Below are 26,885 nucleotides of genomic sequence, written 5' to 3'. Positions count from 1 at the left end.
AAGCAGTGTCTGAGGTGATAAAGCAGTGTCTGAGGTGATAAAGTAGTGTCTGAGGTGGCTATTTGTGTATTCTCAGTAGTTTCTAATGTGTAGCAGTAACATTTCTAATTCTGTGAACATTGGACATGAATCTGGACAATTTGATTTATAAGCTGAATGACTTAAAAACTAAGACAGACAATAAATATTATCTGACAAATAAAATTTCCAAAACTCCATGGGCTCATTACCTGTGAATTGAGATTCTTGAAGGTTTAGGAAGGGGTAGTCAGATTTTCGGAAAGCCCATATCACTAGACCTGTTGACTCTGGTCTTGAGTAGTGTTCCCACTTGACCTCAAAAAGCAAAACAAAAACCAAACTCATAGCCATTAAGTCAGTTCAGACTCATAGTGACCCTACACAGGTAGAGTTTCCATGACTGTCATTCTTTACAGGAGCAGATAGCCTCATCTTTGTCCCACAGAGCAGCAACTGGTGGGTTTGAACTGCTGCCCTTGTGGATAGCAACCTAACGCCTAATCCACACCACCAAGGCCTCTTAACTTGATGTCAGGTGCTCTACAAATATATCATGGTCCTTGAGTACCGTGATCTTAGCTGCCTTCAAATTGGCTCCTGACTCATGGTGACCCCAGGTACAATGGAACTGACCCCAGGGCTTTCACTGGCTAATTTTTGGAACTTGTGTATCTTAGTGTGGAAACTTTACTCACACATGTTCAGCATTACAGCAACAAACAAGCATCCAATGAAAGCTGTTTAGTGGCTGTGGTTGAGATGCATTGGCTGAGAATTGAACCTGGGTCTCTAAAGGAAAACAAGAATTCTACCACTTGACCCACCAGTGTTCCCATAGGCAGGAAGAAAGGACAGAGGCAAAAAAGGAATATTTCTTTTTATCATGAAGATGAATATCATTTCCAAAAGGCTCCACCCAGTAGGTTTTCATTTATATTGTATATTACTGTCCAAACTCTTATACACCGCTCTGAACTGAAGCTATCTGTGAGAAGCTAATTTTAAAACAACAACTCACAGTAGAAAACATTATATATAAAGATACAAAAAGTCATGCATAGATTATGCTCTTTACCAAAATTTCACAAATCAAGCACACCTCTGTAACCAGCACTCAAAATCAGGCAGCAGAAATTACCTGCATTAAAGCAATCCCTGTCATCCTGCCTTTCCAGTCCTTCCCTTCCCTCCCCTCCCCTCCCCAGGGTAACCACTAGCCTTGACTTCTGAAACTTTAGGTTAATTTTACCTGCTTTTGAACTTTATGTAAATAGAAACAGAGGTGGGTACTGGTACTCTTTTTGTGTCGTATTTCCTTTGCTTAATTTTGTACGAGCTTCATTGGAGTATAACTAATGTGATTATAAATCATACATTCTCATTGCTGTCTGGTATTACATTGAACAGATTACAGTTTCTTTATTATTAATAGGCATCAATAATTTCCAGTTTGGGGCTATTCTGAATTGTGATCAGTATACTTCCTAGTTGTTTTGTTGAACACTTTCATTATGTACCTACTTAAAAAGTAAATTGCTAGGTCAGAGAGTATGCATGTATTTAGCTTTAGTAAATACTCTACCATGAGTATGATTGTCTGCTATGAACCAGTAGTTTTCCACAGTAAGTTGGATCACTTTCTTACTAACAGTAGATCTGGTGGATTGTGGAGACATCTCATTATGGCTTTAATTTGTTTTTTTTGGGGGGTGGGGTGGGGGAAAGCAAATATTTTTACTGGGCTTTATTGTTGTCCTGAACAAAACTAGGGTCTGGTGGGAAAAAAAGAAGGAAAGATTGCATGTTGACTGATTGTTTTTATTGAATGTTTACCTTGAGCTAAGCATGGTTTTAAGTATTTCATATTTTATTATAGTACAGTACTCCTTACAGCTACCCTATGAGGTAGGTGTTATCCTCATTTTATATATGATTAGACAGAAACACAGAGAGGTTAGGTAACTTGCCCAAAGTCATATAGTCTGGCTTCGCAACCTATCCTGTTAATTATCGCATTGTCTAAATAGCGCTTAACATCATAAAAACATGCACCTGAGTTTGTGTGTGATCGTCTTTAAATGGTAAAAGTAAATTTGTTTTTTAGTATCTTTTTTAGTCTCCTTTCTCTAATGAGGATAATTTCTGATGTTTACTGAATGCTTGCCACATTGTAAGCACTTTATGTAAGGAGTTTTCCAAAAGATGGTGGAAATTTTCCATTATCTTTTAATTCCATTTTTCCATTCAAGGTGGATATCATCATCATCATCATCATCATTTTTTATCATCCTGATTTACAGAGGAGAAAACAGGACTAAAGAGATTAAGTAACTTGGTCAAGATTATGTAGAACGTGCTGAATCACATTTCCAAATATAGCAGGGATGAAAGTTAAGTTTATATGAATCACATTTCCAAATATAGCAGGGATGAAAGTTAAGTTTATCAGCTTCTACAAATGTTCTTTGATAATCGCTTTCTAGCGTCTTGCTGAGCCAAAAATAATACAGCTATTTCTAGTGTTCAAACTAACGTCATTTATTTGTCTTAGTGTAGTTTATAAGAAGATTGTCTATTGTGAACTGAAAAGCATTTTCTCATGGGTCAGAAGTGACTGGTACTGGAGTATTAGTAAAGTGGTCCTGAAAGTTTTTGACTATGAGGGTCCTTTCTCTCTCAAGACTTTTTCCATATGTCTCCTTTCCCCATCACTCCCTGATTATGAAGGTAAAACTAGCATGTTATGAAAAAATCAGAAAGTACAGAAAAGTATAAATCTGACAGTCAAATTATCACCTAAAATCTTACCACATAATTCTTTGTTAACTGTTGGGAGTTTTCCCTTTGCATTCCAGATCTAAGAGTGTATGTCTAAACAGATATGAATTGACAAGTATGTGTAACTACTTTAAATCAAAGTGAATGCACAACATACTATTCCATAATGTTATTACCTTTCATTGGATAGTATGTCTTGAGCCTCCTTCTATATACTATAATTTATATACTGTATTCTTTAGTGATACACATTTGGTTTGTGTCCAGTTTTTACTGTTAAACAACTGGTGATTAAACTCTTTGCGCATAGGAGGGTGAGGGTGAAGGTGTTTTATCCTTCTTTACTTACTCCTAGCTTGTCTATTACTGTAATTAAATCTCTAAAATCCATAAGTAAAAAGTTCTGTCTTTGATTTTTAAAATTACATACTAAAGTGAATCTTTTTGTTTTCCTGTAACTTTTGCTTGCACATGACCTCGGTCTCCTCTGAGTATTTTATGGATCTCTGAGGCCTCACAGGTGACCCTGTTGTTGCACTAACAAGAATGAGTTTCTAGGAAACACCTGTTAAATACTGAGTGCTGCTGCCTGGATAAACTAATTCTGCTTAGAAGTTTGTTGAGTAATGTTGTATTTTATTGTCATTACTCAAATTATTATCACTTTTTCTAAAATCAAGTTTACTGATCTCTGCAGAAACTCTAGCTTAGACGACCTGTCTTCTGTCTTCCATGATGTGTTTCTGCTTAGTTTTACTTGTAGAAGGCACACCGGCAGATACAGCCAGTGTTGGGTGTTATAGTTAGCTATTCTCTCCAGATACAGCATCCTCTGCAGTACAAAGTGCTTCAAAAAATTTGTGGAAAATAGAATAGAAAGATATTTTAAGTCCCAAACTATTTTAAGTCCCCTCATATGTAGCCACGGACTCCTGGTGTGACTTTGTGGGTTAATGTGCTGGACTGCAAAGTCAGTTTGAACTTCAAGGTCGGTAGTTCAAGTTTACCAGCTGCTCCTTGGGAGCCCTATACAGAGTCGCTATAGATCGGAACCAACTTGAAGGCACTTAATAACTACAAAATGATATTTTGAGTCTGGTGTGGTGCTGTGGGTTAATGTGCTGAACTGCAAAGTCAATTTGAACCACAAGGTTGGCGGTGCAAGCTCACCAGCCCCTCTTTGGAAACCCTATACAGGGTCACTGTGGGTTGGAACTGACTCGATGGCACTAAACAAGAACAACAATATGTAGCTACGTTTTAGGCACTGGTAATGGTCTCTGCCCTCAGGGACCTTACATTTTAGTGGATGAATTCTTACAGCTCACCTGTGAGGTTGGCTGGGAAGGTATAGCTGTCTTCTATTTTGTAGACAAGCCAATTGAAGGAAAATGAGTTGGTGAAGAAGGTTAGTCTGCAGCTAGAGAGAACTGCCACTACACTTAGGTCTCTTGACTCTTGGCCTGGCACGTTTCTAAAAGTAAACAAGTGTTTTGTTTTTCAGAAGGTATTGTATTATGTAAAGTATCAGGAATATAAGTAGAATTTGTTAGAATTATAGTAGGTTATAGCTGATGTTAGGGAGTAATAAAAGTCTATAACCCACATATTTTGTTGGGCTTTGGTTGCAGGCCGGTGATACACAGTCTTTTGCTCAGAAGCTCCAGCTCCGGGTACCTTCTGTGGAATCTTTGTTTCGAAGTCCGATAAAGGAATCCCTATTCCGATCTTCCTCAAAAGAATCCTTGGTACGAACATCTTCCAGAGAGTCCCTTAACCGACTGGAACTGGACAGTTCTTCTTCCACCTTTGATCCACCATCTGATATGGAGAGTGAGGCTGAGGACTCAGTAGGGAATTCAGACAGTCTCAGCAAAGAACAGTTAATTCAGAGATTGCGAAGAATGGAACGGAGTTTAAGTAGCTACAGAGGAAAATATTCTGAGGTAAGAGCACGACTCTTTTTTTGTGTGTGAATTATGTGATAGTTTACATGGGAGAACATTAGGTTTACATTCATCCTGTCATATATTGTTTCATTGCCATGGTTACAATCCCCTCCATGCATCATCAACCAACCAAAGGGTTTACCCTGCAAGCCTGCCCCTCTCCCTCTCTGGGTCTAAAGTCCCCAGCCACTCCATCTCTCCACGTCATTGTGTCTACCTCCATCTCTAGTGTCACTTCTTCTCTGGGTAGGGTTCTGAAGAGCATGACTCTTTTACTGGTAGGAAAATGTTTTCTAATTAATATTACACCCACTCCTCACATAGCAACATGCTTAGGTTCCAAAGGCCATGTTGGTATTTGAAAATTAGCATTCTATCAAAATGGAGAATGACCGTATCAGATCATTCTGTAACTACCAAATTACATCATTTACCTAATTGCCAAACTGCTGAGAATCAGCCCAACCAAGTTGCCATTTGACCATAACTATCAGAGCTAGCATTATTCTTGCCTCTCATGTCAGCATTTGTTACTACCAGACATATTTCAGTTATTCACAAAAATTTTCAGATAGTAGATGTTATAAAAGCAAAATGTTGGTTACTGGTATAATTGATAAGTGAGATTAGAACCAGTCTATTGTTTTTCCATCTGTGATTGGCTAACCTGTGATTCCTTAGACTCCCTGGATCCTAATGACATAGCCTGTGGCAGTTCTTGATAAAGACTGCGTGGTATAGAAGCCCTTTGGAAAGACTTTTGGTAACATTTTGGAGAAGGTTGTTGTGTATAACCTAGTTCTCATACTTCGTGTCCTTCTTCATTTCTGGCCTCTCTATTTAAGGTTGCTTGGACCCTGAGTGCATTTCATACTCATATCTTCATTCCTTGTTCATTCCTTAAGTGTCAACCAGATGCCTGTATGAGCAGACTTCAAAAAGTTTGTGAAAAATGGAATTAAAATATAGTGGAACTCTTCTATGAACTTTCTGAAGCCCCCTTGTATTTCTGACTCCACCTAGGCTTTCAGTAATCTTATTATTTTATCAATTTGGTTCACTTTTAGTGAATCTACACTTAAACTTTGCCTCAGTGAATCTTTTAACTAATTTTCTTGAGGTTGACGCTTCCTGTTTTGATATAAAGGAGAAAGAAACTGGTGCTACAGCATCTCCCATCTTCATTCGTCAGTAGCATAGCAGCCTTCCTTTCATTTAAGTTGAATTGTGTTAGATACCCTCCGTGGACCCCCTCCCAACATGTGTAGTTAATACAATTCTTACTCAGAAATGCTCTTCTGGAGCAAGTTGCCTATGCATTTTCCTTTTGGTTTGTTTTTTAAAAAACAATGTCTAATGTTTTAATGAGTCTTACAGTTTGTAAATCTGCGTCATAGTTAACTAATGAGCAATAAAGTTCAGGGATATTTATAAAGTTAGGCATAACTTACAGTACAAACTGTGACCAGAATACATCTAGGTATATCTAACAGCTAAAAACAATCACTACCACCAAAACCCTAGCTTGTTGTTGTTGTTGTTAAGTGCCTTCTAGTCTGTTCCCACTCATAGCGACCCTGTGTAGGATTTCTGAAGAGCGACTGGTGGGTTTGAACTGCTGACTTTGTGGTTAACAGCCCAGTGCTTATTCTACAGCACTACATCAGGGTTCCAAAACCTAGATAAAATATCTTTCTAAAACTATAAAATCATGACAAGATAGGAAGGAATTACTAGACTAAAATCCACCACTAGACTGGAATTCAGAGATGTAAATGGAGTGTTAAAACCATTTATCTCTGAGGCACTTGAAGAATTTGACAACTTTTTTCTTTAAAAATTTTATTTATGTATATTTTCACTAAAGTTAATATTGATATGCTTATTTAGATTTGTTATTTTTACCTTCTTGCCCGTAGCTTTTAGGTTTGAAAGTGGGGCAGTACTGTAATTTATACTTAAGTTTGCTAGACTATTTCCTGGTCTGGTGCTGTGGGTTAATGCTCTGGACTGCAGGATCGGTTTGAACTGCAAGATTGGCAGTTCAATCTCACCAGCCACTCCTCGGAAACCCTATATATGGTCACTATGAGTCAGAACCAAGTCCATAGTATTTAACAGCAGCATTACTTACAATGCCATTTATTTTTACACCATCCAGTGAAGTGGATGTTAATGAATTAGCTCTGTTATATAGATTAAGGAATGGAGTCTCATGGAGATTAAGTAACATGTATAAGGCCACACGAGTATTAGTTGGCAGAGTCGGGATTTGATTCTGACTTTATAGCATTTCTACTATGTGCACCTCAGAAAGAGTCAAACCGTTTAATTGTGGATGAAAAGTAGCCACATTACTTTTGTCAACAGACCAGATGTGGTTACTCTAGTATTTGTCTTTATCCTTCCTTGACACTAGATATCTAGGAAAGAATAGTCCTGTCACTGACATCTGATTTTCATTTGATTGACATCTTAACTCCTTCTTTTTCCCTTTGTTGAGAACTATTTTCCTGTCTGGGCTTTAGGTATTGAGGAGAGGGCCCTGGCCTTACAATTTCATTTTCAGTGTTATCATCTCTATTGCTAACCTCACGTTCCTTTACTGTCTGTTTTTTGACTGAAGACATCAGTAGAGATCAGCAGCCACCCAAGAAAAATGGCAAGGCTTAAAATACTTCCCCTTTTAAAAGCCCAGGCCAAATGGTGGTTATGTGCTCAGCTGCTGAGTGATGAAAGGTCAGCATTTGGAACCCATCAGACACTGCACAGTAGAGAGACATGGCTGTCTGCTTTTGTAAAGATTATAGAGTTAGAAACCTAATGGGGCAGTTCTATTCTGTCCTCCAAGATTGCCAAGAGTAGAAATTGACTGAATGGCAAATAGAATCCCTTTTCAGAACTGTATCCTCCCTTTGGAGCCCTCTAACCAACCAAACCAAATAAAAACACTCCTGTTGAGTTGATTCCAACTCAGCAACCATATAGGGCAAAGTGGAAATGCCCCATAGGCTTTTCAAGGCTGCACAACTTTAAGGAAGCAGGTGGCCACATCTTTCTACCATAGAGGAATTGGTGGGTTTGAACCTCTGACCTCTTGATTGCATCCTGACTGCTTGAACCACCAGGACTCCTTTCAGAAACCTATGTTGCTTCTAAAGTTGTTATTGCATGCTGTTGAGTTGGTTCAGACTCACAGCAACCTGGTATAGGGTTTCCAAAGCTGCAAATCCTTATGGGATCAGAGGAACTGGTGGGTTCAAACCGCTGACTCTGTGGTTAGCAGCCCAGCATGTAACCCATTATGCCACTAGGGCGTTGCTTCTCAAGTAGGGGCCAACTAATTTATTGAAGCCATATGCTTAGGGCTCAGATGAGTAGTATTTTCTCATTTATAGGGTTAACAGGATTTGTTTATCCATGATTTCATAATCCATAATCCAAAATTGTGCTACAATGTTTAATATCCTATTTAAGTCAAATGGTGAAACATCTCTTTAGGCTCTGAATTACCATCTTTCACCTCCTAATTATCAATTCCCGTACTTAGATTTTTTACAGATCCTATAGTTAAGAGGAACTTTTAGAGATTGCAACCCAAAGCAGGAACTTTTAGAGTCTGTTACAACCCAGAGTAAAAAATCTGGAGAGTTTGTTAAAACAAATTCTGGTTTCTCCTTTCCCTCTCCGCAATTTTGATTTAATAAGTTTGGGATTTGTTGTTGGTGGTGTTGAGTGCCATGGAGTCAGTTCCGATCCATAGTGACCCTGTGTAGGGTTTTCGAGGAGCACCTGGTAAATTTGAACCACCGACCTTGCAGTTCAAACCGACTTTGCAATCTGACACATTAACCCATAGCGCCACACGAGGACTCCAAGTCCAGGATGAGGCCCAAGAATTTCTGTTTCCAACAAGCTCCTAGGTGGTGGTGTTTAGCTATAGTAGCCTCCTGCCTTTGGGCACATTGCTTCTAATCCCCACCTATGAATTGGATTACTGAGATGTAAAGAGACGTGTGTTTAAGGTGACACATATAAACAGAAATTTAATTTGCAGTTTAATGCCCTGGACTGCAAAGTTAGTTTGAACTGCAAGGTCAGTGGTTCAAGCTCACTAGCCACTCTTTGGAAATTCTATACAGGGTCGCTATGGGTCAGAACTAGTCGATGGCACTTAACAACAACACTAACATTTATAGAGTAAAGTTACAGTTTATTTTTCATTATGTATTTTCTGTTTAGTTTCAGCTGTATCTGAATTGTCTAATTTGGTCTAACTGGCTATGAAAGGACTCTTTATATTTGACTTTCAGTAAGAGATATTCTAGAAAGTTTTACAAAGATGTTTCAGAAATTGAGTATTTAAAAATGACTAAACTTCTTATTGGTAACTTTTTCTTTATTTTAGCTTGTTGCAGCTTATCAGATTCTTCATAGAGAGAAGAAAAAGCTACAAGTAAGTGATATATTAGCTATGATGTTGATTCATATATAATTTTAAAATGGAAATCTTATAATAAAATAGATTTAACCTCCCTTTTAGTAAGTCCAATTCTGATCAGTGTTTTTACCCCATTTCTTCATGACTGGAGGGTTTGATAAAGAGAGTGAGGGATCCTCCAGCTTGTATGTCAGTTAGTGATACGTTTCCTTAAGTTTTGGATTCTTATGGTGTGTAAGCGATTTGCATTTAAAGCATGCTTGTGTCTTTTACATGTTCCCTAGTGCCCCGGTCTATAGGTTCCTTCCTTGTTTCAGCGGTAAAGGGACATCCAGCCTTCTGTGCTTTCCCTTTTACTTCATAAATCTCTGCAGACATCTCTATTTCATGTCATTATATCAAAGTTCAAAACCAAGTTTCCATTCTTCTAAAATCACAATTTCCCAAGTTTGCTGCTTGTAAAGCTCTTGGTTCCATATGTGGGGATAGCAGGCTACTATGTCTTTTTCTGTATAACTCACCTTGGCCCAACTACATATCCTGATGGCCAGAAGTTTCCCACCAGGTCTCCAAATGATAAGAACTAAGGGGAAATACCCATTTGCTTCAAACTGTACCATCAATTTGCTGTGTTATTTGTAAAATATAGTTTTTTGTTTTGTAAAGTAAAACTTATTTAAAACACTTTAGCATTTTAAAGAAGCTCATTACTTAACCAAAAAGTTACCTGTAGAGTGAATTTTAGTAGGATTAATTTCCTCACGTACATTATTTATCATTATTGTTATATGATTAATCTGCTATAAAAATCTTACATTTGTTAAGTACAACATTCTGTTTCTTGGTTTGTTCTGGAATCTCATGGATTTACTGTGGTAGCATCAGTTCTTGTTGATTCAGTACTCTATAATTTTTTCATTGTAATTGTGAAAATTATCACAAAGATTTTTAAAATTGGATCAAATTTTCTGTGGAGATGGAAGGTAGTATTGATTGAATTCACTCTGTAAATTCATTTTCAAAGGATCTTTTGTTTCTAAATTCTATAGATACTTTGTGGGTGTTTCTTGGAATTATCTGTGGATTTTATTTCTAGATGTACTTAAGTAATGCTGCCACTAAGAGGCGATAGAGAACTATTGTTCATAGTGTCAAAATATAAAGGAAATGGGAAGTAAAATTCAAGGATTTGCCCCATTTCTATACATGTATATGTGCCTCTGTGTGTATGCATACGTAGAAACTTCCTTATTAAATAGACATCTTTTTAATATATCAAATGAAATTAAAATAAGTGTTCCATACACTGTTTACTGATGGTGTTTGTAATGTTGTTGCTATTAAATGCATTTGAGTTGGTTCTGACTCCTGTGACCCTGCAGAGGGTTTCCAAGGAGCAGCTTGTATGTTTGAACTGTCAACCTTGTGGTTAGCAGTTCTGTGCTGATCCTGCAGTGCCATAGCATATTGAGCTCTTATGGTATGCCAGGCATTTTGGTGTATTTATTCACAATTCTTCTGTGAGACAGCAAATAGTACTATCCTCACTTTGTTTAGGTAGGTGAAAAAACTGAGGAAGGGTGATTTGCAAAGTTTATGAGAAAAAAGGAGGTGAATCAGGATTTATTTCCTGGAAGTTTTACTTAAGAGCACATTGCTGGTAACCATTGAACTGTTATTTTTTTTATAGTTCTCAGCTTTGTGTCTTCTGATTTAAAAAGCTGTATTAGAGAAACCAAGTAACAAAAACCTGTATTCATCAAGACCTTAGGAAAAGCCTTTGTTTTTCATTTTATTTACATATTAAGTACTTGACCAATTGCTGTGGAGTCAGCTCCGACTCATGACAGCTCCATGTGTGTGGAACTTTTGCTTCATGGGCTTTTCAATGGCCGAGTTTTGGGAAGTTTTCACCATTCCTTTCTTCTCAGGCGCCTCTGGATGGACTTGGAAACGTCCAGCCTTTTGGTTAGCGGTCAAGCATAGTAAGTGTTTGTACCACCCAGGGACTCCAGCACATGTACAGATATTTGTAGCTGCTATCACAGTCAGGAGATAGAATGGGTCTGTACCCATATAGTTGAATTTTTAATAAATTTACCACATGGTCACATCTGTAACATATTACAGTTCCATTTTCCATCCTTAGGCTATTTTTGCACAAACAGCTATAATATTTTTAAATAATATTTTTTATTTAACTTGCTTTGCTTTATTTTGTCATGTAGTTCTTTCAACTGGCATTTTCTTTCTTTTTAAATCAAGGGTATATTAAGTCAGAGTCAGGATAAAGCACTTCGGAGAATTGGAGAATTAAGAGAGGTAAGTTTTAGTGATTAGTACTTTGAGAATATAATTAAATTTCATAGTTATTGTAACAGTTGTATTGCTGCGGTAGTTCCACAATCCATTATAACAGAAATAACACAAATTTAATAAACAGAAATGTAGCTTCTCACAGTTTAGGAGGCTCCTCTCACTGTCATTGAGTTGATTCTGACTCATAGTGTCTGGAATAGAATTTCTGAGGCTATAAATATGTAGAGAAGAAAGTCTCATACTTCAATGGAGCAGCTTCTGGGTTTGAACTGCTGACTTTGCAGTTAGTAGTACAGTGTTTATCCTACAGCATCGCACCAAGAAGTCTAAATTTATATTGCTGGCTCTGGGAGAAGGTTTTCTCTTTGAGCTCTGGAGGAAGGTTCTTATCTCTTTAGCTTTTGCATCCTGGTTTCTTGGAGATCTCCACGTGTCTTGTCATCTATTTTACTCTATTTTTAATCTCCTTTATTTAGTTCCCTTTTATCTAAAAAAATTTTTTTAAGACATACCCTACAGTAATCCTGCCTTATTAACATTATAAAGAGAACCTATTCTGAAAAGGCAATTCTTGTGAAGGCTCTGAAGGAAGTGATGAGAGCTAGGAGGAAGTCTCTATCTTCTTAGAGAATACACATAGCACCAGCAACAGAATGTTGGTAGAAATGTGGATGCTAAATGTGCTTTATTGAGGCTTTAAAAGAAAATGAGGAACATGTGATTAGACAATGGAGGAAGGTGATGCATTTATGTAGTATCAGAAGATGTGTCTGAATTGTGTTCAATTGTTTGGTGGAAGACAGAATTTACAAGTGATGAGCTTAGATATCCAGTTGACAAGATCGTAAAGGAACCTCATAAATTCTTCTTAACACTAGTAATAAAATGTGAGAGGAAAGAGATGGACTTAAAAATGAACTACGTTGTTGTTGTTACGTGCTGTGGAGTTGGTTTCAACCCACAGTGATCCTGTATAGGGTTTCCAAGGAGCTTCTGGTGAGCTTGAACCCCTGACTTGTGATTCAAACCTTCCTTACAGTCGAGCACATTAACATTAGCCCACAGAGAAAGACAGAGAAAGGCCAGAATGAAAGAATGCTATGTGCTTCTTGAAATTCTGCAGACAGAAAATAGGCCAAATGAACTACCTCTGTGTACTCTGATAAAAAGAAAATCCCTGAATTGACTTGGAAATCAGCAGAATTGTTGAAAGGCACACAGGAAGTAGGACCTTTTCAGCTTCAAAAGGTGGGACCATGGTCTTCAGGATCTCAAAGGCCAGGACCATAGCTTCCTAGGTTTCAAAAAGTTGAATCTTCTCCAACTTGATTTCTTATTGTGGAGCTTCCATTAAGGGATGCCAGGGCAATAGGGTTTACACCCAAAGCTGAGGACTAGGGTTGCCATTCCCAAGGGACAACACAATGTGGCCTGCTGGGGTAGGGTCACCACTTAGATGGAGTAGGAGAATGGGACTATGTAAAGCTGGAAGAACAAAGTTGCTGTCTCAGTAGGCCTGGAAAGAGGATCTGAAGCCCAGGTCTAGGGGCCTCTTTCCAGAATCCAGGGTGTGTGTGAAGACCCAGACACTGGATGGCAGGAGCAGGCATAGATGGTTTCAGAGAACAGAGGATTATTTTCAAGCCTTGAGAGCTAATGTAAATTGTTTTGTTAGGTTTTGGACTTGCTTGGTGCTTGATACTACTTCTTTCCCCTTAGTTTAGCCCATTCATAGTGGACATGTCTGCCTTGTGTGATTCCATCATTATTTGAGGAATCTTCAAAAAATTCATGTAAAAATGAAATTAAAAGATAGTGGAATTTTTGCATGGAACGTTTTGAAGCCCCTTCATATTTTGGAAATAGCAAACTTAAAATTTAGATTCCATATGCTCTTAGATGAAGAGAAATTTTGTCCCAGGATACATTATGCTTAAATTTGCACTCTTATTTAATTCAGATGATTCAGAAGATGATATTTTAGATTAAGACTTGATTAAGACTTTTGGGATGATGTGATGGGGTAAATGTGTTCTGTGTGTTTAGGAAGAACATGAATTATGGAGGGTCAAAGGGTGGAATGTTACAGGTTGAATTTTGTTCCTCCAAAATATGTGTTAGCAAAGATAACAGTTTGAGGATTAAGGTGTGCCTGACTCAAGCTGTGGTAATTTCAATAGCCTCATATGTGAGAGTGTGACAGTGCATAAGAGAAGACTGTAGAAGAACTGATGCATGTGAGTTGTGGTGTTCGAGAAGAATATTAAAAGCACTGTGTACTACCAGAAGAACAAACAAATTTGTGTTGGAAAAAGTACAACCAGAGTGCTCCTTAGAAGTGAGAATGGAGAAAGCTTGTCTCTCATACTTTGGATATATTACCAGGAGGCACCAGTTCCTGGAGAAAGACACCATGTTTGGTAAAGTGGAGGGTCAGCAAAAAGGAGGAAGACCCCCAAACTGATGAATTGGCACAGTGGCAGCAGCAATGTGCTCAAGTGTAACAAAAATTGAGAGGATGGCGCAGGACCAGGCGCTGTTTTGTTCTGTTCTGCATAGGATTGTGAGTTGGCGCTTACTCGACAACACGTAACAACAGCATCATCAAAATATGTGGTCAAGGGTCCTGGTGTGGGGCTGTAGAATTAGCACTGTGATTAGCAGTTCAGACCCACCAGACACTTCTTGAAAACCCTACATTGGGTCCCTGGGAGTAGTAACTGACTCAATGGCACTAATTTATTTTGCTGTATTAAGATTTGCAGGAAATACTTGTAGTTTTTTATTCCCCCCCCCCCCCATGGTTATGCATTGTGCATAAATAAAGTCCATGAACACCTGTCCTAGCATTTTCTGGAGGGCAGAAACAAAGCAAGCTATAGCTCTGTATGTGTAAATGTTATGTCTTTTGTAAATATCTAGCATATTAGAGACCAGGAGACTTCATAAAGTTTGCATAGAATTAAAAGATAATGGAATTTTTCCATGAACTTTTGGAAGCCCTCTTGTTTTAGATATTTCTCTCTAGAGAAATAAAATTTAAAGTTAAAAGTAGTAGGCAAAATAATTTTCAACAGGTATGTGTAATTCTCTTTGTTTGATCTTGACTCTTTAAAGACAGATAATAAACAGAAATTTCATACTGTGAAGAAAACATTACAAATTATGAACTCATCTAAGTAGATAGGGTTCTCTGATAACATGTTAAGTCAGTTAAATGGTAAGTAAATTAAGTCATTGTAGCAGGATATTTCCTTTCCCTGTCCTGTCCACGCATAAACCCAAACTAAGCCCATTGTCATCAAGTTGGTTCCGAATAATAGGAACCCTTCAGGACAGAGTAGAACTACCTCTTCCAAGGGCTAAATCTGTATGGAAGGAGACTACCACATCTTTCTCCTCCAGAGTGACTGGTGGGTTGAAACCACTGAGGCACCAGGGCTCCACGCATAACTTGTTCTTTCCCTAGGCTCACCTTGGGAAAATGCAGTTCTTTAGAGGTAGTTGCTGTTCTCAAAGTTTCTTCCAGGGAAGGAGAGTTCCTATTTTACAGCCTGAAATCACCAGTGACCATAATAGATAGCATAGGACTGACATCAAAAGTAATAAATAAAACTGTTAGATACATTCCAGTTATCAGAATTTTCTGCTCAGAAAAGACCTTGCAAAAACCTATATATGAAAATGTTAATTACAGTTTGCAAAAATTTGGAAGCAATCTAAATGTTCAACAGTAAGAAAATTTTTGAATTAGTTGTTGAATTTCTAAAATGCAGTCTTTTAGAGTCATTTGTTTTTATTGTGCTAAAAATGTTCAAACAGTATATAGAAAAATGAATATTGAAGGTAAGTCTCACTTTCCTAATCAGACCTGACTTCTCTCCAGAGAAAACCCTCAGCAATAAGTTCTTGTGTGTTCTTTCATATAGGCTTATATTTTGATAAAATAATTTATATAATTGAAGTTGGTATATAAACTGTCAGATAATCAGATGCTAGTAAATCTTAAACATTTTAAAAAATACCTGTGTAGCTAACATGCATTTTTGTTTTTCTCACCCTCAGAAATATAACAAAATTTAAGATTGGACTTTAGACTTAGACCTTGGTACCACTTTTCTTTCTTTCTTTAAAAGAGTATTTTTTCAAGTTGTTGGAATGTCTTCAAAATAAAATGACCAGAATGATGACGGGGTAGATATCATGTCTTCTTAGGAGTAATTGGGCAAGCTGTGGGGATGTGTGACTTTAGAAGATTGTTGTTGTTGTTGTTGTTGTTGTTGTTGTTGTTGTTGTTAAGTGCCGTTGAGTCGGGTCCGACCCATAGCGACCCTGTACAGGGTTTCCGAGGGTGTAAATCTTTACGGGAGTAGAAAGCCTCATCTTTCTCCTGCGGAGCGGCTGGTAGTTTCGAACCGCTGACCTTTAGGGAGTCTCATTATTTGGTCAACAAATATTTATTTTGCCAGGGCTTGTAAATCGTCATTACTATATTTGTATATGGAATCCTGGTGTTCAGCACTGGATTAGCACTGGGCTGCTAACTGCAAAGTTGGCAGTTCAAATCCATGAGCCCCTCCTTGGAAACCCTATATAGGGTCGCTATGATTTGGAACCAGTTCAATGGCACTTAACAACAACAACGTATCTATGTTTATATATGTGTTGTGTAAGTATCATCGAGCTGGTTCTGACTCATAGTGACCCTGTATAGGGTTTGAACAGCCAATCTTGTGACTAGCAGTCCAGTACTTATCCTACAGCACCGCATCAGGACTCCTTAAATACCTAGGTATGGAATATACAAGGGTGGTGGTGGTTATGTGCCGTGGAGTCACTTCTGACTCAAAGCGACCCTGTACAGGGTTTCCGAGGCTGTAAATCTTTACGGGAGCAGAAAGCCTCATCTTTCTCTCACGGAACAGCTGGTAGTTTTAAACTGCTGACCTTAAGGTTCGCAGCCTGATTCATAACCACTGTGCTACCAGAGTTCCTTATACAAGGGTAGGTAAGACAAAACTAGTTTAATGAAGTTTATTTTCTAATGAAGATCTAGGCGGGGTTTTTAAAAGCCCATAGGAAAATGGAATTAAAAGGTAATGGAATTTCCCACAGACTTTTTGAAGACAAATAAAGGAAGGATAAAGGGGTTAGGAGTGAATGAGGCCTTAGAGAGGAGGCTGCTCAGGGACTCTGGCAGCTCTGTGAAGAATAGATTACGGGGAAATAAGAATGGAAGCCGGAGACAGAAGAGTCTTGCAGTAGTGCCAGGAAGTGGTGAGATTCAGTGCCTAATTTGAAGATAATGCCAACATAATTTGCTAATAATTGGTCATGGGGAAAGAGAAAGTCATTAAAGTTTGACTCTGTGGTTTTGGCCAGAACAACAGAATGAATGGTGGTGCCGTGTGCCGAGATGGACAACAGTGGGAGAAGATTAGGTTTGTTGGTGGATGAATAAGGTTTTGGTGTGAGTGACTTCAGAGTGTGGAAGTGGTATCACATGGAATAAGGAGCTGTAGTGATTATTGATTGTTGTTTTTGTTGAGTGCTGTCAAGTTGGTTCCAACTCATAGTGACCCCGTATAATCTTTCCAAGGAGCAGCTGGTTTTGAATGACTTACCTTGCAGTTACCAGTCCAATGCTTATCCTACAGCACTGCACCAGGAGTCTTTATAAAAGAGTGTTTATGGGCAGAATAGAGGTCCTAGGGTGGGGTGAACAGTTTGCCATTAGCCAATAGAGTAACAATTGGTACTTTGAACCCACCCAGCAGTGCCGTGGAAGAAAGACTTGCAGATCTACTTTTGTAAAGATTACAGCCAAGAAAAACCAATGGAGCCAGTTCAGCTCTGTAGCACATGGCATCTCTATGAGTTGAAATTGACGTGACATGGTATTGACAGAATAGTGTACAGGAAGGGTAAGGGGCTGTGATTAAAAGATACTGCCCTCATATCCAGGGACTTCTTGTCTAGTTTCGGAAATGAAAACCTGCAAACCCTGGAAACTGTAATATAGAGGAGTTTTTTGTGGGCTGTTAGGTTTACCAATTCAGTATGTTACAATGTGGAAAATTACTTAGAAGAAAGTGAAAGTTCTGGATTGTTGTTAAGATGTGCAGAGCTATTGTAGGCTAAACAATGGATTTTACAAAGGCATGAAGTTATTGAATGGAAGGCAGTGTTTTTATGGACTTTTTGATTTTATGGACCAAAACCTTTCTTCCAGAAATACGGCTGCTAACTTTTACTTTTATTGTCATTATTACATGAAAGGTTACTTTAATTCCAAACGTTTTAGTAAAGATACGTTCTCAGAATACAATACAGTTATTTAAATGAAATAAATTTGTATCTCATATAAACGCTCTATTTTGTTCTTCTGGTTCTTACTTTACTTTACCATGAATCAGTGAAAACTTCGCTCTGGTCATGTCCTGATCTAGAGACCACTACACTATGGAAGGAGACTGAGCCAGGAGGCTTTAGTGAAGGATGCAGTAAAGAATGTTCTTAGAGATCATGGGGCAGCGTGGGTGTGGTGACGAGGACAGTTAGTGCTAAAACCTTCAGGTTTTTTGGGAATTAGAAATTTGAAACACTATAAGAAGAGGGAGTTTCTGTAAGTCCTTGAAAATATTGCTTGATGAAAGTTGTTCTAGAAAATGTGTGAAGCATGATTAAAGCAGAGGAAAACTTGAGGTTAGAAATCTCTCTTAGAAGGCTATTGAAGGAAATTAGGCATTTAAAATTTTGGGCCTGGCATATGATTATAGTTGTGGAAAAAGGACTAAACTATTAGAAAATGATAAAAAGAATTTGATTATATGGAGGATTCAACAAAGGTAGGTGAGTAAAATGTGACTTTGAATATTTTATAATGGTGATTATTAAGTGCTGTTGAGTTGATCCTCACTCATAGCAAACCTGAATACATTTTCTTAGGCTGTAAATCTTTGGGTGAGCAGAAAGCCTCTTTCTTTTTTTTTCCCCCTCACAGAGTGACCAGTGGGCTTGAACTGCTAATCCTGTGGTTTGTACCACACTCCATTTTGGAGTTAGGCAGTTAGAAAGTTAGGGATCCTGGGGGAGAAAAATGGAGGGATTTTAATGGGCTATCTAACGTAGTCTTGATATTAGTTGCTAGTATTCTGTAGAAGTAGTATTTAGGTAGATCACAGAGAACACAGGTCTGAGCTCAAAGGAATAGATGCCGATAGAATCAGTGAAGGGCAGTGAGGGAACTGTAAGGGATGGCAGTATATAACTAGGAGCCCCCAAACTAAAGAAATCAAGTGTCTCAAGAATAAACCAACTTCCTCCCACCCTCTAAAAAATACCAACATTATGTTGATTTCAACTCGTAGTAAACATATAGAATAGAGGAGGTAAATGTTGGTGACTGGCCTAGCACAGAGGTAAAGATCAATGGATTTAGCTGGGAAACCTCATTAACAACCTAAAAAGAAAAGGAAAAAAGGTATCATTTTAAGTAATTTCAGGAGCTTGAAATTTTATTGTTTAGAGATTGACTGGTTCAGTCATCATTTTACAGATGAGGAAGCTTGTGATTTTGGCTATTAGTATCTGTTTGGCTTATAACAATTTAGTGTATGAGTAAGCGAATAAAAGATATCAAAAGTAGTAAGATGTCTCAGTAGAATAACTTTACAAAACTTCAGTATAATTAATTTTTATTCTCTCCACTTTCATAGAAATGTAGTAGAAATTATAGCAACAGAAAATACATTCGTTTTCTTCTTAGAACTTCATATTCTTTAAGGAAAAAATTACCTATTTTTATGTTTTAGATGCAGTTTATTATTTTATTAATAGTTGCTGAGACTATAAAAATGCAAATCTGATATTGATTTTTATTCTTAAACTTTGTAAGCTTCAATTTTATATTTTTTGTTATACAATTCTTTATGTTTTAGGAACTTCAAATGGATCAGCAAGCAAAGAAACATCTCCAGGAGGAGTTTGATGCATCTTTAGAGGAAAAAGATCAGTATATCAGTGTTCTTCAGACTCAGGTAGAGGAGAAAAAGTATGGAATTTTTGTTGTTGTTGTTTGATGCCATCGAGTTGGTACCGATTCATAGTGACAAAAGGTCACAGCAGAACGAAACACTGCCTGATCCTGGGCCAACTTCACTGCTGTTGCCACACTTAACCATCAGTGCTGCCACTTGGCCAATCCATCTCGCTATCTCCCTGGGGATTTTCCTCTCATTCTCTGACCCTCCACCTTACCAAACATGATATCCTTCTCTCCTAATAATATGTCCCAAGTATGAGAGATGAAGTTTGGACTACCTGGCCTCCAAGGAACACTCTGGCTGCACTTCCAAAACAGATCTATTGGTTCTTTTGGCAGCCCATAGCACTTTCAATATTCTCCTCCAACACCATAACTCAAATGCATCAGTTCTTCTATTCCTTATTCACTGTCCAGCTTTTGCATGCATATGAGGTGATTGAAAATACCATGGCTTGGGTCAGGTGCACCTTAGTCCTCAAGCTGACATCTTTGCTCTTCAACACTTTATAAAGGTCTTGTGCAGCAGATTTGCCTAATGCAATACTTCGTTTGATTTCTTGACTGCTGCTTCCGTGGGTGTTGATAGTTGATCCAAGAAGAATGAAGTCCTTGACAACTTCAATCTTTTCTTTGTGGATAAGAATGTTGTTTATTGGTCCAGTGGTAAAGATTTTTGTTTTCTTGACATTGAGATGTAATCCATACCGAAGGCTGTGCTCTTTGATCTTCATCAGTAAATATTTTAAGTCCTCTTCACCTTCATCAATCAAGTTTGTATCATCTGCATATCGCAGGTTGTTAATGAGTCTTCATCCTATTCTGATGCAGTGTTTTTTTTCATAGAACCCATTTTATTGGATTAGTTGCTCAGCATACAGGTTGAATAAGTATGGTGAAAGAATACAACCTTGTTGCATACCTTTCTTAATTTTGAAACATTCAGTGTTCCCATGTTCTGTTTGAACACTTGCCTCTTGGTCCAGGTACAGATTCCTCATGAGCACAATTAAGTGTTCCGGAATACTCATCCTTCACAATGTTGTCCATAGCTTATCAAGACTCACACAATTGAAAGCCTTTGCGTGGTCAATAAAGCACAGGAAAACATCTTTCTGATATTCTCTGCTTTCAACCAAGATCCATCAGATATCAGCAATAATAGCCCTTGGTCCACGGCCTCTTCTGAATCCGGCTTCAACCTCTGGAAGTTCTCTGTCGATGTATGCTTGCAGTCGTTTCTGCATTACTTTTAGTAAAACTTTACTCTCATGGGATATCAAACAGCTTGTCTGATGATTTTAGCATTCTGTTGGGTCACCTCTCTTTGGAATGGGCACAGATATGGATCTTTTCCAATCAGTCAGCCAGATAGTTGTCTTCCAAATTTTTTGGCAGAGATGAGTGAGTGCTTCCTCTGCCGCCTCACTTTCTTGAAAGATTTGAATTTTTATTCCATCAGTTCCTGGTGCCTTATTCTTCGCCAATTCCTTCAATACACCTTGGACTTCCTCCTTCAGTGTCATTGGCTCTTGATCATATGCTACCTCTTGAAACGGTTGAACATTAAGCATTTCCTTTGGGTACAATGACTGTTTATTCCTTCCATTTTTCTTGATGCTTTCTGCATCATTCAGTAATTTGTCCAGAGAATCTTTCAATAATGAAAGTCAAGGCTTGAATTTTTTCTTCAGTTCCCTCAGCTTGAGAAATGCTGAGTGTGTTCTTCCTTTTTGGTTTTCTGATTCCAGATCTTTGCATATTTTGTTGTAATATTTGTCTTTATCTTCTCGAGTTGATCTTTGAAATTTTCTGTTCAGCTCTTGGACCTCTTCATTCCTTCCATTTGCTTTAGCATCTGTATGCTGGAGAGCAAGTTTTAGTGTCTCTTCTGACATCCATTTTGATCTTTTCCTTCTTTCTTGTCTTCTCAATGACTTATTGCTTCCTTCATGTATAATATTCTTAATGTCATCCCACAGTTTTAATAATAACTTTTGATTTATTGTATCTAATAGCAACTATAAAAACCAGTTGCTTAGGGATTAAAAAGAATTTCTTTTCTACACTGTAGCAAAAAGGACATCATTTATGCTGTATATACCCTGTTTTAAACAAAGTACCAGTGTGTAGTGTCTCATAATTTTTTTTAATGAAAATCACATTTTCTTTAGGTTTCTCTCCTAAAACATCGGTTACAAAATGGCCCAATGAACGCTGATTTACCTAAACCACCGCTTTTGATGGAGTCACAGACTGAAGGTGTCACTAAAGAAGAGAATGCAGAGAGTAACATTGAGCCAGTAGGTAAGCTGCATCTTGTCAAAATTTCACTTAAACGCTCATGGAGGTTGTTGAGAGCACCTTGGGCTTGAGCTGATGGAACGGCTGATAGAGAAGTAGAGTGTTGGGGCTCAACAGTTCCAACAAGATGGTGGTGTTAGTCTGCTTCAAGTCTGCTAAGTAAGACTGCTTTACAGCTGGTGAGGCATCCCACATTTTCATTGTCACTGAAATGAATTTGCTATGTTAGACTGTTTGATAGCAGTAGTGAGAGTCCATATAAACAGGCCGGTTCTGTCCTAGATTATTCAATATGGTAGTTTAAATTATTCTTATATTTAGTTTTCAATAATACTAGCATATTTCTACATTAAAGGTTGTTGTATGAGGGGGCTTCCGAAAATTTCTGGAAAAATTATATTATTTTTCAATTCTCTTTTTCCATGAACTTTTTGAAGCCCTCTTGTATTTTCCCTAATATTTGCCATTTAACTGGGAAAGAAGGAATATTTAGATTTTGCCTCAAAATCTATCCCTTGAAATTTTGAAGAAGGTTTTCAGTAAAATTTCTACTTTTTAATTTCCCATATCTTTTTCTCAAAGAGATTAATGGTGAACTTGTAGTCCAGTCAGAGTTAGAGCAGGTAACTAAACCAGCTAGCTACCCAAGCAACCAATCTACACAGGATGCTGACATCCCCTGGGGAATGAAAATTTATTAGAAGTGCTCTCTTGAAGAGATTAGAATGTGGTTGGAAGGACCACTTCCTTAATTCTTCTGAGGTAAAACACAAAAGATAATTTTAAATGACAAACAATGGTCATTACATTGTCTTTTAAAGACTGCTGATTTAGTTAATGTTAGTGAACTACTGAGTGTTTTTTGCTATTTGGGATGAGGTGGACCTCAGAAAAAGTGAGTTCCTTACCCGGTTTCTTCTTTGGATAAAGATAAGCAAATGTGAGGGTAGAGGTTTGGAAGGGTGCCCAGTTCTGAGCTGGCCAGGATTCTCTTTTCTCTTAATATGGCTCAGAGCATGGCCGAGTGTTAAGATAGATGGTACTGCTGTATACTAGCAGGCTGTTCCCAGGGATCCCTCCAGTTCCTTTCTGACTGCCTTCAACTGCTTATGCTGCTTTATTGTTAGGAGTGGGAGATGGAGTTTCTTCTAAAACATTGGAAACACTTCAGCAAAGAGTTAAGAGGCAAGAGAATCTTCTTCAGCGGTGCAAAGAAACAATTCAGTCGCATAAGGAACAATGTACACTATTAACAAATGAAAAAGAAGCACTCCAAGAACAATTAGATGAGAGACTCCAAGAACTAGAAAAGATGAAGGTAAAACAACAAATGAATATTGTTCTAATTTAGCCCTGTAAATCTAGTTTCCAGGGCTCCAGCACAGCTTGCCCCTCCTCAGAGAAACCTTTCCCCATCCCCTGTAGACTGAGAAGGTGATCTTGTTGGGGCTCCAGAGTGCTCTGGGCTTTCTTCCTCTCTTCATAGTGTTTCCCTTACTTTTAAGACTTTCTGTGTATTTTTCTCTTCTACTAGACTGTCAGACCAATCTAAATTAGATAATATGTTTAGAATTCTCTTAAGAGCAGAAGCTTTATTAGAGATGGAAATGAATTTTTAAAATTTTTTTAGGAGCTTCATATGGCTGAGAAGACTAAACTTATCACTCAGTTGCGTGATGCAAAGAACTTAATTGAACAGCTTGAACAAGATAAGGTAAAAGAATAACAACCAAAAAAACGTACTAAAAGTTGTCAGAGGGCCCAAAAAGTGACTTTTAAAAGCAGTTGGAAGCATTCAAGCTCCTGTTTCCAAAAACTATTGCAGTTGTTTTCATGAAAAATATTTTTACCCTAATTTCTAGATTTATATAACTAGATTAGTAACTGCTGCAAAGGTATTCATATTTATAGTACATAATGACTCCAGAGAAAAGTTAAATTATTTATAGTCAAAACTTTGCTAAATGTGAATAGTAGATGTTCTTTCAAATAGAAACAGATGAAGTTTCTCTAATAGTAGAAAACTAGTATCATTCAGAAAAGTTGCTTAAAAAGTAAAGAAATGATAATGTGTATATTAGCATAAACACATTTCTATAAATGAAATTTCCAATCTGTAGATGAGATTGGAGGATTGAGTAAAGGATGAGTTTTATCCTTAAGTTTAGAGTTGAAGTAGCACATACAGACACTGCAGCAAAGACCACTGGAAAATTCACAAGCAAGTAGTTCTGACATATGTCTAAGCAGCTTCCAGTTAGTCCTACACCACCCACCGTTTCCTGTATAATACACTGCTTTATACCACATTGTTCTAAGTGAACATGTACATGTTCAAGCACATGCCAGAGGTATTTTACTATTAAAATGAACTGTTGGCAATCTAGTCATTGTTTCTATATATTTTTTATTTTTGCGATTGTTTACTACTTTACAAACTTCTTAAAGTCACTTTAAGTTTTTTTTATTATTGGGAAAAAAAACCCAACCCAGTTAAAAAAGTAGGTGAAATTAGTAAACTGAATTCCTGTGAACCTTTTACCCAGCTTCAGTAGTTACTTCCTTATTCTATCTGTATAGCCCCGACTCCCATTATCTTTCTTAACTCAGGACTGTAAATCTTAACCCAGGAGAGTAAATCCAAGAAATTGAATTGTTTCTTCTGTCAGTGTTTTAGTGCATCTGTAAAATAAAGCAGGACCACATTATCATGTTCATATAAAAAATTAACTGGAATTCCTTAAGATGATCAAGTATGTAGTCAGTTTCAGATTTTCCCTCTTGTGTAGTATATTTTTTCCAAATAAGAGTCTTTCATTGCAACTGGTCAATTTGACTCTTACGACTTCTTTTAATCTATAATTTCGACTACCTTCTCTCCTTTACTTTCTCTCTGTGTCTCTGTCTCTCTTACCTTTGTGATTTTTTGATGTTGAAGAAACTGAAGGCCCATGGTTTTCTTTTTAGATTTTATATAACAATGTCCTGCTTTCCTGGTTGTTATCTGTCTAGTAATATTAGTCACATGGAAGAGTCAAACTATAAATCAAAGGTCCACAAATGCTGAATATAAGGTAGTCCACTTCTCAAGGTATGTCACAAAGTGTAAATATTTTATTGTTTAAGAGACCATTCAAATCTTCCCATTTTTTGGTAAGTCACAGATGACTGATTTAATGTGTAATATTTAGTCATCTTTTTTCCCCTAGTGACATTCATTTCTAGTTTTGCTTATTCGGAGAGAGGGAAGACAGTAGCAACTAGCAGATGAGAGGAATGAGAGAGCTTTACTGACATTATTAAGTAGTAGTGGTGGGACCAGAGATGGTCACAGGAGAAGGGAGAAAAACCAGGTAGATCTGTTTCACAGTCATTGTCCATTCACTGTGACAGCGGTCACCTTACACTCCGACAGCTCCTGGGGCTATCCTGTGCTACACCACCGACCAGCTGTGGTAGTTCATGAGAACCCTGAGTCAAGTGCAAGCGTTTATATTTTATTCATTATAAACTGTTTACTAAGATAAGGAAAATTATAATACATTTGTAGAATTGTAAAATAAACCTTTAAACTAAAATATGTTATTAATCTTAGTATAAAACATTTTTAATATAAAAAAACAATCATAATACCATGCCAAGTAATGAAGGTTATTTTAGTGTATATAGAGCAGAATATAGTTTATGGAATACTGAAATAATTCTTAACAGTGTTTTCTCTGTCTTTAAAGTAAGTTTGATATGTGATACAAATGATGCAGGTTTGACATGCAAATGTTCATGGAGTCTGCACTTGTGTTCAGGGAATGGTAATAGCAGAGACTAAACGTCAGATGCATGAAACCCTGGAAATGAAAGAAGAAGAAATCGCTCAACTCCGTACCCGCATCAAACAGATGACTACTCAGGGAGAGGAATTACGAGAACAGAAAGAAAAGTCTGAGAAAGCTGGTAAGAACTCAGGGCTTATTTGTTTTATTTTGGAGTTTGAAAGTCATTTAAAATGCTTGAACAATGTTTTTTAAAAATTTACTTAAATGTTATAAAATGCATAACTGTATAGAGACCCTTTATAAAACATATAACTGCTCCTTGGAGGAGCCATAATACGTTGGCAAACTGTGACCTGTGGACCAAATCTGATTCATGGTCTGTTTATGTATGACCCTCAAGCTAAGAATGATTTTTACTAAATTTCAGTGGCTGGAAAAAAAGATGAGACAGAGATTATATGTGACCTGCAAAGCCCTTTACAGAAAAAGTTTGCTCACCTCTTACAATATCATAAGTTTAGATTTACAATTTTTCAACTCTCCAATTAAGTCGCAGCATGCTGCTTAATAATTGCTACTTTATAGATGCTCTAGGATAAACAAAAAGCTTTTCAAGGGAACACATGAATAAGTCAGTGGTATGTTTTGACATAGTAAGTGCTAGACTATGAAGTATAGAATTAGCATATTAAATACTTAGTAAATCTAGGAAGGGAGAAATGTTAGAGGAGAGAGCATGGTCCTTCATGTCATTGATGATGTTATTCTTGAGTTAGGCCTCAAACAGTGAATTGAATAGGTCTCAGCAGAGAAGTGGAACAGTACACAGTTCAAAAGCTACAAAACCATAAACAGACACCATAGTGAGTTGTGAGAATCAACAGAAAACCATTCTTGCTGATGTGGCAAATGAAGTTGGGTTGCAAAGGAATTGAATTGAATTCTTATAAGGTGAGTAGCTGAGTTTAGACTTTGATATATAAGACAAAAGGAAAACAGTTAATAGGAAAGCATAATGGAAGCTATTGTTTTATTGTTGAAAGAAATGAAATGGGAAAGCAAGCTTCAAAGCCAGGACAGAAACCCAAGTTTGAGTTGCCTACAGTTTTAACCACTTTGATGATGATGGTGGGTCTAGTAGGAGAGGAAGTATCTAATCTGCAGAATTTGGTATCTGATCAACTTGGAGGGGCAGAGGAGAAATATATATCTAAGATAACTCCAAGATTTTAACCTGAGGGACTGAGTGTGTGTGT

At 37.5% G+C, this 26,885-nt stretch overlaps 1 protein-coding gene across 1 annotated transcript in view; it reads left to right on the top strand.

Moving 5' to 3' along the window:
• GOLGA4 (golgin A4) overlaps window positions 1-26,885 on the top strand; it is a 166,209-nt gene that overhangs the window by 64,912 nt on the left and 74,412 nt on the right. The window contains exons 4-11 of the mRNA XM_006869159.1: window positions 4,431-4,745; window positions 9,157-9,204; window positions 11,455-11,511; window positions 19,449-19,547; window positions 21,727-21,859; window positions 22,987-23,174; window positions 23,487-23,570; window positions 25,660-25,807. Coding sequence (XP_006869221.1) covers window positions 4,431-4,745; window positions 9,157-9,204; window positions 11,455-11,511; window positions 19,449-19,547; window positions 21,727-21,859; window positions 22,987-23,174; window positions 23,487-23,570; window positions 25,660-25,807 — 1,072 coding nt within the window. The remainder of the gene's footprint in view (window positions 1-4,430; window positions 4,746-9,156; window positions 9,205-11,454; window positions 11,512-19,448; window positions 19,548-21,726; window positions 21,860-22,986; window positions 23,175-23,486; window positions 23,571-25,659; window positions 25,808-26,885) is intronic.

Source organism: Chrysochloris asiatica, unplaced genomic scaffold, assembly GCF_000296735.1.
Source record: "Chrysochloris asiatica unplaced genomic scaffold, ChrAsi1.0 scaffold00127, whole genome shotgun sequence".
NCBI lineage: Eukaryota > Metazoa > Chordata > Mammalia > Afrosoricida > Chrysochloridae > Chrysochloris > Chrysochloris asiatica.
This window is presented reverse-complemented; position numbering and strand designations above follow the sequence as displayed.